The 16222-nt window shown below is 38.9% G+C and overlaps 1 protein-coding gene across 1 annotated transcript in view; it reads right to left on the bottom strand.

Annotated features, from left to right (window-relative positions):
• The window catches only part of itchb (itchy E3 ubiquitin protein ligase b), a 42636-nt gene that overhangs the window by 2854 nt on the left and 23560 nt on the right, over nucleotides 1-16222 (bottom strand). Inside the window, exons 9-23 of the mRNA XM_054770669.1 lie at nucleotides 15608-15703; nucleotides 15360-15534; nucleotides 15175-15244; nucleotides 12347-12431; nucleotides 12092-12220; nucleotides 9004-9076; nucleotides 8657-8728; nucleotides 8074-8162; nucleotides 7802-7961; nucleotides 7582-7715; nucleotides 4093-4233; nucleotides 1824-1944; nucleotides 1593-1697; nucleotides 1416-1512; nucleotides 1111-1183 (exon numbers count right to left, since the gene is read on the bottom strand). Of these exons, the coding sequence (XP_054626644.1) occupies nucleotides 1111-1183; nucleotides 1416-1512; nucleotides 1593-1697; nucleotides 1824-1944; nucleotides 4093-4233; nucleotides 7582-7715; nucleotides 7802-7961; nucleotides 8074-8162; nucleotides 8657-8728; nucleotides 9004-9076; nucleotides 12092-12220; nucleotides 12347-12431; nucleotides 15175-15244; nucleotides 15360-15534; nucleotides 15608-15703 (1620 nt within the window). The remainder of the gene's footprint in view (nucleotides 1-1110; nucleotides 1184-1415; nucleotides 1513-1592; nucleotides 1698-1823; nucleotides 1945-4092; nucleotides 4234-7581; nucleotides 7716-7801; nucleotides 7962-8073; nucleotides 8163-8656; nucleotides 8729-9003; nucleotides 9077-12091; nucleotides 12221-12346; nucleotides 12432-15174; nucleotides 15245-15359; nucleotides 15535-15607; nucleotides 15704-16222) is intronic.

The raw sequence follows: 16222 nt of genomic DNA on the forward strand, positions 1-16222 counted from the left end.
AAACACCCATATAGTCACCTTTACATTTAGATTATCCAATATAATAGATATAATCCGAGAAAATTTGACATATTAGACATAAACTAAGACTCACACGTTAGCAGTTTGTTGTTTTTTTTCTAGACAGCGTACTTCCTGTGGTGGCTATTGTCTCATCAGTGTATTGTAATGGCAGCTTTAAACTCGTATTAACCAATATAGGAGACATAATAAGAGTAAATAAGTCATTTAAGACGTAAATAAAACTCCTGCTTATGTGTGTCACAGTAAATGTGTTCCCTAGTGGACCTGAGTGGCTTGTGGACAGATGTGTGTAGGACAGGAAGTGACGTCGGCGGTTCAGAGTTTAGAGTTTAGCTTGTTGTGGGTTATGGGCCCAACAGTAACCTATGTATGTATTATGATTATTGTCTTATGTTATTGTCGTGCCTGTTGTGAGATCATTTCAAACTGCAATAAAAGACTTTTCTTTTTCTCTGAACACCGACACCTATTGGCCAATGTAGAATACTACATTCACAATTACAATGCTTCTGCTGCCTTGTATTTGTATTTTAGTTCATTTAGTTAGTTCATTTAGCCATTTTCATGCATGAAAATGCTTCATTTAGGCCAAAAATAAGTACAACTTGCTTAAATATGCTTTTTTTTAATATAATAATGGGCCGTATTCAACCACAAAACAGTGACCACTTATTAATTAATTAAACTCGATAGGGTGAGGGCACAACGTTTAAACCGCGATGTAGCGAGGCAGAACTGTACACTGCAACCTGCAGGAGGTGCGGCTGATTTACTCCACGACTTGCTGTCTCAAGAAGTCCATGCAGACCTCCACTATGGTACAGTATGCCGTCATTCTGATCAATACAACGTTTGCATGGTAACCGGAGTTCACCACATATACCATTAACAAATCCGCTAATTGATTTGTTCACCTTTTAATCAGTTAATCAAAATCAAAATATAGCAAAAGAAAGCCAAATAAAAAGGAATTCTATACATCCTCAATGAGCAACATTTCCATGCACAATGACAGCTGGACATTTGATTGCACACAATGGGCAGCTTTTCACAGTGATAATTTACCATTGCTCTTTGTGGACTCACCATGTGTGACTTCTGGGAAGCCAGTTTTCTTTTCCGACCTTCTCAATGCAGAACTTCTGGGGGCCATTGCTTCCTACAGAGTGTAGGACAAGTCAGATTGAGGTCATATAGTGTGGAAATTCATGAAAAAGATTTAACTAAAGCCTTCATAATTGCCATTAGGAGTAGCAAAACTAAGCATAACGGAACACTTTTCTCTCTGGCTAATTTCAGCCTATTTTGTTATTTTTTGTATTTTTATTATAGAGAATGCTAGGCACAAGTGCAATAAAAAACAGAAATGAACGCTGAACATAACATATTACCCATGAGATCAGCAAAGCCTCCTACGGGCAGGCGGCAGGTACCAGTGACAAACTGCAACAGCCTCATCCTCTTCTCGTTGTCCATCTCTTTTATGAACTGCCAGAGGGAAAAAGTTCCATATTCAAGAACATCAAGATCATCTCTGTTCAGAACTTTCTTATAGTGTTGCTTCGGACCTGCCAGAACCACATGATCTGCTTGGCGCTTCGAGTGTAGTGTCTGTAGATGGTGTTTCTTTGCCAGTCTGACAGGTCAATCTCCTGCATGCCGCACAGCATCACCTGTAAGGACAAAGCAGTGCTCATCTAAAATATATCCATATTTGAACACGTTTCGCTCATCTATTCTTAGGACCGCCATGAATTGTGCAAATAAAGCAGATCAGATCAGGGTGTATGTGGGCGTACCTCCAGCTCTTTGGCATCAAAATACTGCAGGTATTGCTGCGGGAGGACCTCATTAAAGCCTTCAAAGAAAGCCTGGGTCTGTTCTTCCACACCTCGAGACAGCCTCCACTCTGCTACCAACCTGCATCCAATAACACGCGTTGAAAAAAATTAATAAATAAATACAATTAAATAAAAAAAAAAACAAAGAAATTCAAGCACCCTCAAGATTAATTTCAGGATTTGTGTGTTAAGATGTCCATTGGTCATTTTAAATGTGAAACGTTTTCTGAAATCATTTTATTGTAAGTTATTAATTTCATGACCACCTTATATCAGTAGATATCAAAATAAATCAATATATATCAAAATAAAATGATAAAAGAAATACAAATAAAATGGGTGTATTTCTTAATACATACGCTACTATACTTCAAACATAATAATTACATTTTAATTTATTAATTTCAGGTTTGTGTCAAAAAGAAATATCCACACAAAAATAAGACTTTCTGGAAAATCAAGAAAGTGTGTCCATCAAGAAGATAATTATTCAGTCAGACATCTATGGTGATGCTGGGACAGAAATATCATCCGACCAATGAATGAATTCATCCTCACATTGTTTTGTATATGATGTAAGTGTTAAGTCGATGAAGAAAAAAAAAAAAATTGTAAGTTGAAGCACTAAAGCACTCTTCCAGCACTTTTTTAAACCTTAAAAATATAACATTTAAAGTCAAGCTTTGTAAAGAATTCCAGTAACGTGGGGAGTGTAAGTCCCCACAAAAAACCCCAACAAGATTCCAGGCAGTCCTCGTGTTACAACATTTCATGGGTACGAACAGACAAAAGTGTCAATACTGCACAAAAAAAAAAAGATAACTAGTTATGTGTGTGTGTGTGGAAGGTGGATGAATCTCCCAAGTATGAGGCAGGCTCTTCTGGTGGCAACGTGTCAAAGAAAAGGTATAGTATGGTATGATTTATCTGTTTCACATATGCTTAACATGTTACATTAAGGAACATCATGAGGTTACGTTTGCGTAATCTAACATTTCTGAAAAGGAGTATGAAGAAGAGGAGTTATTTTAATCCTACCCCTTCTCCATGTCTATTACTGATAATTCAATCACGCCATATCTTTTACATGTTGACACTTGCAATATTTCGTTTGGTTACATTTTGTCCTTTACATTTGTTCACTTTCTGTGTGAAAACAAAGTAAGGTGTTGAAAAATTAAAAATCAATATGCCGGCCGCTCGGTGGCCGAGTGGTTAGCATGTTGGCCGCACAGTCAGTTCTGGAAAATCTGGGTTCGAATCTCTGTTGGGCATCTCTGTGTGGAGTTTGCATGTTCTCCGTGTGTTCGTGGGTTTTCTCCGGGTATTCCGGTTTCCTTCCACATTCCAAAAACATGCATGTTAGGTTAAATAGCAAACCTAAATTGTCCATAGGTATGAATGTGAGTGTTAATGGTTGTCTATATGTGCCCTGCGATTGGCTGGCAACCAGTTCAGGGTGTACTCTGTGTATGTTTTGAAGACAAGACATAATTATTATAATGATAACAAGAGCGCAAGATTGTTAAGTGACACTTTAAAATAGTAAGTTAGCACGTATCTCATAAACATGTTAGCCATTGCAGCTTCTCGATTGGACAGAAACAACTTTCGAACGAACCACACACTGCATGTTTGTTTTAAAGACAAAATGTCACCATGGTTAATGTTACATTTGGAGTACGTCGACCAGAGGCTAGGAGGATAACTGTGGCTGGCTTGCAAGGTGCCGCCAGAAAATACGTGACAGTCAGGCAAATTGTGTAATCAAAGATGCTAGAAAAGTGGACCGACAATGAGATGAAAGGAGAGCGTTAGCCTGTGACAAGCTGTCATCAATTGACTCCACATTTTACACACTATTTTTCATTCTCACGATAATAAAGGACAGTGTGTCAATACGGGATGCATACTTTTATTTTCATTTGTAAGGTGTGGCGGCTTTTATTTTGCGGTGGAACACCCCCACAATCAATTACATGCAGCGGAAACCCTGTACTCCCACATTTCTCAACCCATTCTAACCATTCACATATTGAAATGTTGAGCTCATTCAGGACATGTGTGCCATCTAAATATATACTCCAAAAAATTCCCACAATTTCCGCAATTTTTCCCGTTGATTAATGGGCAATTTTTCGAAGTTCCATATTTCTCAACCTACTCCAACTTTTTCCAAAAAAAAACGTAACTTATTTGGGACTGTACTGCATGTGTCTGTGCGCACCTGATATACTCTTCCTTGTTCTCCTCCGTAACTTGGATGTCTCCTCCTCCGGGTTTCAGGTCGTGGGTGGTGATTTCCCCTAAGATTTCCTTGTCGACACAGAAGAACATTTCCAGACCGCACTCTTCGATGTTGTTGTCCCTACGGGTGCAAAGTGTACAATCACAACACAGTACTAGACCTTACTGGGACTTTAAACTACACATGCAGTACACTGCTCACATTTCACCAAGCACTTTATTATGTTTTCAGGGGACAATACTATAAAAGTGCCACTTGGATGTACCGTAAATTCTGGTGTTATAAGCCACACCCACTAAATTTAGAGGAAAAAAAAGATTTGTACATATAAAAGCTGCACCGGACTATAAGGCGCACAGGTCCACGTCATAAAATGGCATATTGTGGCGCGCACGAGGCCGTGAGGACCAGGTAGCTCTTTATTTGACAGGCTATGAAAAACTCAAAACGAGCTTGTCAACCCACTGGAAATTGCTGGAGGTCATTACTCAATATAACTGCCTGACTCACAATGTCATCTTACAAAGAACACTAAAGTCATCACACAGCAACTTAACACTCTATACCTCAGAAATATACAAACATTGACCAATACAAGTCAAAATGAAAAAAAAAACAAAACAACAAAACAGCAACTACTGTAAATTCCGGTGTATAAGCCGCACGAGTGTTTAAGCGGCCCCCACTAAATTTGTGGATCCAATTTTTTTTTATGATTTACTTATTTATGAACTTATTTAATGTTTTTCAACAACCAACATGAATCGAGAGTGCAAAACTGTTAATTTAATAGCAATGTTGCTCAGTGCCTTTAAAGTGAGAGTCTAAAATGTTAGGCCTCTTTTTGTTACCTGACCTATTTAGTCCAATAGCACTATGTGACTGTTAGTACAAAAGAGAGATTCAAGAGATTCAAGAGAGATTCAAGAGAAGCACAACATTTTGTACTATTGGACACAAACCTACATTTAATTTAATGCCTGTTTTAGAGTAATACAAATACATGGGAAATGAATTGTATTGGAATTGTAAATGAATAAAAGTGAGTGGACGGACCAATATATGTTCATTCATCCAGAATCCAGGGCCAAACCACTGTCTAGTATGGCCTGAAACTGTAGGGATGGTCAAAAGCGGCAACTTGACAAAACACAGGTAATTCGGGAGAAAGTATCCATCGAAGTCTGATGTGAGAGCGCGGAAATTAGTGCCCAGTATGAAAAACGTGCAAATGAGTGTTCACTGAAGATTGTAGGAATATTGGAGCAAAATAAAACATCTTTCACTGACAGGAGAGTTGTGAAGGAATGCTTCTGCTGCAGAGATCTTACTCAAAGGTAACCAAAAAGAGGAATTGTGTGACAAATGTAGGCAAATCCCAATGGGGGTATACGGCAAAAGCGACTCCACAAACCCATGCTTTATGCTCAAGATGCAACTCGACAAACATCCACAATCAGACTTAATTGGTCCCGCGACGGTGGTTATCAACTTACTTTGTCAAGTCCGGTTTTCGGCTATGTGCTAATTGCGAGTTCACGTGAAACGGGGCGTTTGACGTCATATTATTCTAATTCCGCTGAAAAGTGAAGCGATCCCAGCCAGTGTATTTTACAAAAAATGATTTATTATAGAGCGTTATGAGGAGTTCCCAAAAGATTATGACTGCTAAAAGCAACACTGTCGCCGTCAATACAGCGACGGAGGACTGCTGGCATGCCAGCATGCGGCGTGTGAATCACAAGTTAACACTGATAATTGTAAATACTATACCCTACTAGTCTTTTCATTTATCAACGCTCAGCATTGCATTGACATATTAACACTTATCCATTTAAAAAAGAAATATATTGGAGCAACAACTTTCGTTTTTGATGTCATAAACTCATTAGATTTTAATCTGCTGTATCTCGTTGTGACCCCTTGATGGCAGTGTTTCGCGTGTGACGAGTTTTGTGGCAACTTTATATATTTTTTTTCCCCTTTTTATAATAAAACAAGTGTTTTAATGCAGTTGATTGATGCCTCAGAGTGTTTATTCCTCCAGCAAATATTGAAGCGATAAGAAGACTAACAGGCTCAGTACTCACGCAAGGACTGCTAACATTAATTATTAATATATCATATTGCATTTTATTTCTGGTGCTGGTGTGAACATATCTCGCGTATTGTCTCGGCTGAAAATCTATCTCACTTATAGATAGATGATATCAGGGAATGCTCTTTTTAATTATTTTTTTTCCATGTCCCATTGAGAACCTCGTAAGTTCTAAATAAATGGCGATACCATCTATGAATTAGTTAAACAGTGAAACAGTGGCACTTTCATAACTGATTTTAAGCTGAAAGCCTGGACATAGCCTGGTCTCAACCAGGCTATGAGTTTAGCCTAAGTTACCGTGGCGATAGAGCTGCTTTAAAAGAGCGCTACCTTCGCTGAACACGCATGTCCAGCTGTCCACTCAACACAGCTCACTAACCCACTAAACCCGCTTCGCAGAATAGCTACAACAATAACAAGAAAATGTGAAACTTTTTGCAGAAAGTAGTGTTGCAGCTTTTCTGTTAAAGAAACACTTGCACATTTACAGTCAGAAGACAAAACTTGGAAATAATTCCAGACCGCAGACATGCTGAGCTTTTTGCTCTGTGGAGCCTGGTGCAGTTTGATGAGGTCTCGCTTATTGCACCAATATCAATATTACCGGTATCAAAACCCGTATGACCTGATATGTAATTTTTTACGGCCTATGTCGTTGAAAATCCCTACTGAGCACCACTGTTATCTAGCACTGCCTGAATCCTCTTGGGCAAGGTATTGACCAGAGCTGCACAGGTTGTTACTGGAATCCTCTTCCATTCCTCCATGATGACATCACTGGTGAAGCTGGTGGATGTTAGACACCTTGCGCTCCTCCACCTTCCTTCCTTCCACTATAGAATGCCCAAAAAAAGCTAATTTGGGTTCAGATCTGAAGGATACATACGTCATCACTCTATCACCTTCGCCCTCATTTTCTTCAGCAAGGCACTTGTCATCTTGGAGGTGTGTTCACAACCCAGTTTCCCAAAGGAAGGGATCATGCTCTGCTTCACAATGTCACACCACATGTTGTAATTCATGTTTCACTCAATAAACTGCAGCTCCCCAGTGCCAGCAACACTCATGCAGCCCCAGACCATGATGCTACCATCACCATGCTTGACTGTATGCAAGACACTATTATCTTACTATTTATTTGAGTTGCCAGCTGTTTAGGCAATCTGTGTTTTGACTCATTTTCAGTGGATAGTAAATATATACTGCTATACAAGTTATACACTGACTACTGTAAAGTATATACAAGTTTAATCTCCGTTGTCCTTTGACAAGATATACTGTAATAAAAATGCTTGCTGAAATGTGAGGGGTGTACTCACTTTTGAAAGACGCTAAATATAAAAAACTGACAACCTCTCAGAACTTACTTAATCCACATAAGAGAATTGTAGAATTCTGGATCGACTGACTCCAGGTCTTTGAGGGCTAAAGGCTTGTTCAGGATGCGCTTATAAAATGGTAGCGAGAAACCTGTGTCGATGAACTTGCTGTGGAAGAGTGCCTGTGTGAGTGGAAGATAATAAGAATTCAGTTGGAATGTTGTACTCGTCACACAAACTGGTTGATAGATGTTTTACAAGAACTAACCATGGCAATGAAGCGGCCAATGAACTTGAAATATTTAAGGTGGTCAGGGTTGATGTAGGAGGCTGGGTTGATCTGAAGACAGTAGTTTTCTTTTCCGGCGTATTCAAACAGACAGTACATGGGATTCAGCACCTCATGGGACAGCAGGAAAAACCACTCCCTGTAAGAGTCGGAGAGAAGGCCGAAGGGCTCTAGTCCATCACCTGACTGAAGAGGAGTCTCAACACACACATACACTTCCAGCATATTTGACTCTTTGTCTTGATACTTGCCTGGCAACACCTCCGTAGTCAAGGCCTTCTTCTCCAGGGAAGATGATCCACAGTCTTCTTCGCAAATCCTGAGCATTGAAGCTCATGATCTAAAATGAAAATATTTATACACATGGGATGGGTCAGTGCCTTGACTGAAGTGCACAATAGCAGATAACTGCAAACATTGAGAGATCAGATGGAGGATAAGCATACAGACATTTTTCCAAGTGTGACCTCATCCCACATTAATGTGCAATAAATATTACACATAACACAACACATCATCATAGCTCATTGTGCTTGTTCCAGGAGCAAGGCAAAAACCGTTTCCCTGCTAAGCATTTGTTGCAAGGCAGACTTAGTAGCAAAAATGGAAATCTTTCTTTCAGTCATTACTGTATGAGCCGAAAGTTCCTCACAGGTTGTAACAACAGGCAGCAAGATAAAACGACTTGTTTACACAAACCTCACGTTGTTATCAAAACATCGCATTGATATTTCTACATTAAAATCAGTGTATGTCAAATGTTCATTTATTTATTTTTTATTAATTGGATTTACATTATTTTCATTATTACATTCAATATGAACAATTGCTTACCTGCTGGAAGGAGTCTTCAAACAGAGTTTTTCGTGACACAGTGATCTTGATGTGCTGAGGCATTGACAGTTGCTGAAGAAGATATCATGTGTTATGTTTTCATTTCACACTACTTTAATATCTAAATGAGGCAAACTCAAATATTAGATTTTTCCACCCACCCAAGAAAAAAATTTAATCGCTCCTAAAACCCACTGCAAGATTGTTTCTCTGTCTTTCACTTGTTAATACTGCACCACTTTAAAACATCTTTCTTAATTTGTTAGTGGTCTATTGCATGAGTTTTCATAAGATTTCAGGCGTATGCAGGAGACATGTATTTATACACCAAATTACAATTGACGTACCTGGCACCAGAATCTGAAGTATTGTACTTTGGCTTTGAAGTCTCTGACGTATGTGATCTGAGGTCCATTTTCACTGTAAACAAATAAGTACAACTTAATAAGCATTCATTTATCAACATTGTTTTGTTGCATTGATTTCTATTGATTTAAAGCTATATATTTTACATGCAGTGAACCAGTTGTATATTAGATGAATAGGTAAGGTTCCAATATGTCAATGTCACTAAACCTGTTTTTCTGCACCTGCAACCATATGTACAGTGTATACTGTAACACTCTGAGTGTAAAGTGGTACTGTGCACGGTAGTTATGACCATGAGTCATCTGAGGTGTTATGTCTGACTGTCAAAAACAAGAAAAAGAGGGCATCCCTTGGTTGTTAGAATACAACAGTGAGGGTTCTATAAATAGAGGAGTGACACATAATGCAACAGGTATGCTTTAAGTGAATACCTTGAAGACTAAAGCAGCCTGCTGCTAAACAATAAGGAAAAAACTATGATATACACTCCTGATCAAAATTTTAAGACCATCACTGTTGGATCTTAGGGCCCTGTCACACCTTGACGATTTAGGCAGCGCATGCCTGACGTGATCATTTTGATGGCATACGTTGAACTGCCGACAGTTTTTTTTTGTCAATTTTGGGTGTATACATATCGTATTCATAACGAGTTTGACGTAAACATGACGTATTAGTAACTTATATAGAACTTTTCTCTAACTTATAGACAACTTATATCAACGAATGCGTAGCGTGTTGCCGGTGTTCACAATTTATGGCCAACGGCCAACGCCTGTCACACCTTGACGATTTAGCCAGCTTACGCCAACGTATGAAAAATTTGGCCAATACGCTGGCGTACGTCAAATAAGTTATGGGTCAGTTTTGTATATGTTAACAGCACGCAGAAGCATGCCGGCATACGTCGTAGTACGTCTAAGTCGTCCAAAAATTTTGTGCATGCACAAAGTTTTTCAACGTATGTCGACGTATGATTCATACGTCCCGCATCCGCGGGCAATAAGTTATGGGATCGTTGACACCCGTTCACACGTTACTTGTCATTGCATTTAGTAATGACAAAGACAAAACAAGAAAAGTGACGCCAAAATGGGAAAAACAAAGACAATGCAAAAATCCTTCCTTTGTCTTTGTCATTACTAAATGCAATGATAAAACGCAAGTGGAAAAGACAAATACAAAACAGGAAAAACAACGACAAATTGGAAAAAACAAAGACAATACAGAAAAAAACAATGACAAAATGGAAAAAGAATATGACTAAATTTGTATATTTTTTTTATTATTGCTTTTCTTTGTATTTCCACACGTATTCCCTTTTAATTTTGGCACTCCTGTGATTCCATACTTGACCAGTACTAACACAGTACTCGCTAACTTGGACAGTAACATGCTGTATCTGTCCATTCTTTTTGAATGTAAATACTCCTATGCACTTTATGTTGATGTGATCAATAATGCTTGATTAAAACGTGCATTGTTTCTCTCAGACAAAGCGCAAAAAAATAAAAAATAAATGTTTGTTCCATTCCAAGTGTCACAGTGCCCTCTACTGGTCAAGCTAAGATAGTTTTGTCTCAAGGTATGTTGACGTGACTTTTGCATAACTTACAAATAACGTGTGTGAACGGTCAACGATGGCATAACTTATTGCCCGCGGATGTGGGACGTATGAATCATACATTGACATACGTCGAAAAGTTTTATGCAGGCACAAAATTTTTGAACGACTTAGACATATGCCGGCGTGCTTCCGCGTGCTGTTAACATATACAAAACTTGCCCATAACTTATTCGACGTACGCGAGCGTATTGGCCAAATTTTTCATACAATGGCGTAAGCTGGCTAAATCGTCAAGGTGTGACTGGGCCTCTAAGGAGGTTCTAAGTAGAGCTTCAAAATGCAAACGAAAAAATGGGAGTGAGACAAAAAAAACTGAGTACGCAAACAGCCATTAAAATGAAATAGGCTGTTGATCAGCTGATCAAAAGTTTAAGACCACAGCCGTTAAAGCGTGGATTCAATGTAATTTGATGGCAAAGGCAAAAAAACTTTATCTCTTTAAACATGGTCTGATTGTTGAGCTGCACAAGCAAGGCCTCTTGCAGCGCGCCATTGCTGCTGAGGTAAGACGCAGTAAGACAGTCATTTTAATTAAAAGATCCTGACGTTATAGAACAAAAAAGTCAAGTGATAGACCCAAAAAATGTCACCAGCCCTGAGCCGGAGGATCCAATTGGCCGTCTGTTAAGACACAAAATGATCCTTGGCCCAAACAAAGGCTGTTACTGGTGCCGAGTGCAGTCTAATAACCATCAGACGGCATCTGCGAGAGAAGGGTTTTAAGAACAAAAAATATCTTCAACACCCCAAAATTTGCACTGGAGCACCAAACATGGGAAGGGTGGAAGAAAGTTTTATTCTCTGAGAAAAAAATGTAACCTTGACGGCCCTGGTGGCTTCCAACATTGCTGGCATGACAAGAATATCCCACCTGAGATGTTTTCCGAAAGGCATAGTGGAGAAGGTGCCATCATGATCTGGGGTGCTCTTTCCTTCAATGGAAAAATAGAGTTTCAGGTTGTGCAGGGGTGTCAAACGGCACCTGGCTACGTGGAGATGTTGTGGGGGAAACCCTCATGACTTAAGGCCCTCGTCTGTGTGGTAATGACGCTGCGGTTCACAATGTCTGCCTGACAAAGGGCTTCTTCCAGAGGAATAAAGTCACTCTCGCAACATTCCCACAAGGACTCCTGGAAACACTGGCATCAAGTGTGCTCAAGTGACTCATTAATGAGTCCTTTTTTTGAACATTTTATTTCTATTTTTGGGGGGTTATGGGTTCTTTTGAGCTATGATCTTTTGATCAGCTGATGAACAGCCTATTTTAGTTTAATGGTTGTTTGCAAAAAATGCTTTGTCTCTCTCTCTTTCTTCTTTTTGCAATTTCAAGCTCTACTATGAACCTCCGTAAGATCCAACAGTGCAAAATATAAATTCTTTTTCAACTTAAAATTTTATAAGGAGTGTATTTTCAGTTTTACTGCTTCAGGAGGACGTACAGTGAAGATTTTCCAGTGCGAGGGTCGATGTAAGTGGTGGTTCTCCTGTTGTGGTCTACGAAATAGGGAATACCGTCTACGGTAAACCTCATCTCCCAGCCCTCTGGAAGCGGCTTCTCATTCAACAAGCTGAAAAACAATGACATACATAGCTCATTTAGCATTATATTGATGAGTTCTAACAGCTTTAACAGAGGCAAATTCAAACTGGCATGAGTGTTCATACTGGGGAAGTCAAATGTACAAAAAACAAACCCTTGTGTCCGTGGGTCTTCCCACTGTGTCGACCGCGTGGGATGATGCACAAAATACACTCTGCCATTGCTGTCTGTTCTCTTCTCTAAAACAACAAACACCAATGAATAAACATCTTGAAAACAAATGACAAATATAGCTTACATTAGACTTTTGCTACAACGCACAATTTTACTGTTGTCATACCTTTGTACTCAGCACAATGTAATGTGACCTGAATATAAGACAGTATTCTCTCCCCCCCAGAAAACTAGCTGTCATATATTTGGGGTAAACAGATTTATACATGTAAACTGACATGTATAGACCACCCTTGTTTCTTCAGTTTACTGATCCATTTTAATGCCTGGTACAACTAAAGGTACATTTGTTTGGACAAATATAACAATGATAACAAATATAGCTCCTAAGAGTTTAATTTAAGAGCTGATATCTAGCAACTTCCATGGTTTTCTTGATAATAACCAAAATCACTTAAGTTCTTACATGAATAGCTATAGCATTGTACTGCCAAAAAAATTAACTCTTATGAGCTATTTTTGTTGTCACTGTTATATTTGTCCAAACAAAAGGTACCTTTAGTTGTATCAGGCATTAAAATGAACAAGAAATTAAAAAATGTTAAAATAATGCAGTACAATGAAGCCACGTCATAAAACAACTGTCAAGATGAGCATCTACAAAATTTGATTAATAAAAAAATGATTAAAAAATATTTTTTTAAATTAAGACACCTTTGCTAATAGCTTTGTAAATAACGACATCAAATTTAATGTACATGCATATCAGTTATGGAAATTTGGAAGTTTATTTTTAGGGCTGTCAAAAATAACACGTTAACGAATTTATTTAATTACGTTAAATGTTTTTAGTGTAATTAACACATGCTCAGCAGAGCAAGCATGCCTGTCTGTTATGATGGCAGACTTTGAAGCACAGTCGAGTGTACCCCCCACAGTCACAAAGAGTCTGACATTGTTTTATAACTTCATTCTGACCTGAACACATCAAAAGCAGTACAATTCCAACACCATATACAGTGGTACCTCTACTTACGAATGTCTCTACACACAAATTTTTCAGGTTACGAAGTACCAGAACGGGAAAATATTGTCTCTAGTTACGAAGGCGTTTCAGGATACAAAGTCAAAAATACAGTACAGTACGCGCTGCTATTTGCCGCTCCCAGAGTTTCCCGAACGTAAACAAACTTGTAGCTGCTCTGCCATTGGCTATCGCCTAAAATCTACCTGGCAACCCGGTGCGTATGCGTGTATCCCAGCATGCTCTTTGTGTCCCCGTCCCGCTCTGTAAACAGTCTATGGTACCACTACGAACAGCTATCATTCACAATGGACCCCAAGAAAGACATGCAGAAAAGTGGACAAGGAGAAAAAAAGAGGAAAAGACTTTTTCTGGCCATAGAAACAAAGCAAGAGATAATAGAAAGGTATGAAAAGGGGATCCGTTTGAGTGATCTCGCAAACTGCGGGAACTGCGGGAATTGGAGGCGATGCAACACACCGCCGTGCAGGAAGAGTTCAGAGACGACGAGGAGGAGGACGCAGCCATCAGTCCATCAACCCAAATTATAGAGATTTTAGCAAAATTCCATGAAGTCTCGGAATTTGTGGAAAGGAATCACCCGGAAAAAGTGTTTACAAGTCGGGCTATCGCTCATTATGATGATGTCTGCCTCGCGCATTTCCGACGGATTGTCAAAAGCCGGCAAAAGCAGACGTCATTGGATCAGTTTTTCAAGAAACGCGAGGCAAAAACACTGCTGGACCAGTAAACAAAGAGGCCAAAAAGTGACAGTTAAAAGGTAAATGAATATATTTATTATTTCCTTTATTCTTTGTTTTTTTACATTATGAGCCTCTCGTTTTATGTTTATTTTGCGGTAATCTAATTTGAACATGTATTTGTTTCATGTTCTGATGCTCTTTTATGATTTATAAAAAAAAAAATCATACTTTTGCGGGGCTTGGAACGGATTAGCGCATTTACATTCAAAAGGCGTCTCTACTTACGAAGGTTTCAGGTTACGAAGCTCCTCCCAGAACGAATTAAATTCGTAAGTAGAGGTACCACTGTACTGTATGTACGTATCTCCAACTCACACATGTCTCTAGTCAGTTCATCCTGGAAATGACACGTCCTCATTCTCATTACAAGAATGCAAGATGCAATCAGGGACACTCCGAACATCACAAAAACAGCTTTATAATGCGTGTGTGTGTGTGTGTAAATAAACAGGAAGATAAAGAAAAACATGAAGTGGATATTCTTATCACTCACTTCATAGCTCTTAATTCGGGTGTACAATTTGCTACAAGTATGCTGGAAAATACGCTGACGTAAATTTACCTTAAATTACGTCATGTTTGAAACGCAACCCCTCATTGCTCATAATAACACGGTTTAATGTGTAATTCAAATGTTTTGCTACCATTAAAGAGACTAGCGTTGGACAAATACATTTTTAGACTTGCGTGGTATCTTTTAGCTTGATTGACATATTCAGTTCATTTGGAGCTGTTAATACATACAAATATATATAATCCTGTCCTGTCATTTATCTTTGTTAAATATGGTAAAAATGGGCATATTTTAGATATATTTGTTGATGGTGATTAATCATGATTAATTTTTAAAACGGTGAATAATCTGATTTAAAATTTTTATCATTTGACAGCCCTATTTACTTTATTTGAAAACGATATCGTGTCCATGCTAATGAGCCAAACTGAACCATTTGTGTGTTCATTGTGTGTGGGGAGAAAGTCTTTTCGGATTAAAATAAAGTTAGCATGCAGAGAACATACCCCATCCATGTGGAAGAGGCCCAAGAGGATCATACTCCTTATTCTGTGTGGCTGCCGCCTGGTCCTGTGTCTGTGTAAAAGACACAAATTACAAACAAGCAACATGAGACAACAAATTAGATTGTTTGCTTGTACAAAACACGCAGAGTCAACAAGGGATCATGTAAATTATCATGATGCCTCACCCCAAATATGAACCTCTGGTTGAACTGTTGCATGGCGCCCTGCAACTGGCTACGCTGGTGCTGCCACTGCTCGTAGTTGCGCACTGTCTCCATCGTGGGGCGCTGCCACGTGGTGGTCCGCGTGATGTGGTCGACAAAGTAAACCCGACCCATCTGGTCGACGCGGCGCTCCCAGCTAGAGATAAAGTTGAAGAGTTTTCGAAAATAAAAATAAAATCCAACAGGAAAAACAATGATGGGGTTCTTACCCTGGTGGTAATGGTTCTGGGCGCTCCCATGTTGTCCTCTTTTCAACATGGTCAACAAAATACAACCTGCCGTTCTGGTCCACCCTCTGCTCCCAGCTTGATTGAAACACACACGTGAAGAAAACATTTGGTAACAAACACCTCCAAAGATTAACAGCCATGTATAAAGGCTAAACTAGGGGTGTTCAAAGTGCAGACTGGGGGCCAATTTCAGCCAGAAACTTGTTTCAGGAGATATATTATAAGATATTACACTAATTTGCTTTGTCACCTCTAACATAATGCTAAAATGCTAATGTTTTGTTTAAAATCGCTCAGCTTATATTGACCTACATTGAGTTGATTTTAGAATCTTTAATGCACAAACAGGGTATCTTCACAATTTTAGTAGTACAAGTAGTATAAGACCTTCACAACCTTTTTAAGACATCTAGATGACGAAGTGAAGATTCGATCAGGGCAAAAAAAATAGTTCAGGGGAGGGGCGTAACGTCATATATCCAATGTGCGTATTTTGCCATGATGCATGAATGGTTTCTTTAAGGAAAGTGAAACAATGCAGATAGGTACAGCAGCAGTTTGAACAGTGTGAATGATTATTATACAGTATTTTTA

Source organism: Dunckerocampus dactyliophorus, chromosome 1 (genome assembly GCF_027744805.1).
Source record: "Dunckerocampus dactyliophorus isolate RoL2022-P2 chromosome 1, RoL_Ddac_1.1, whole genome shotgun sequence".
Lineage (NCBI taxonomy): Eukaryota > Metazoa > Chordata > Actinopteri > Syngnathiformes > Syngnathidae > Dunckerocampus > Dunckerocampus dactyliophorus.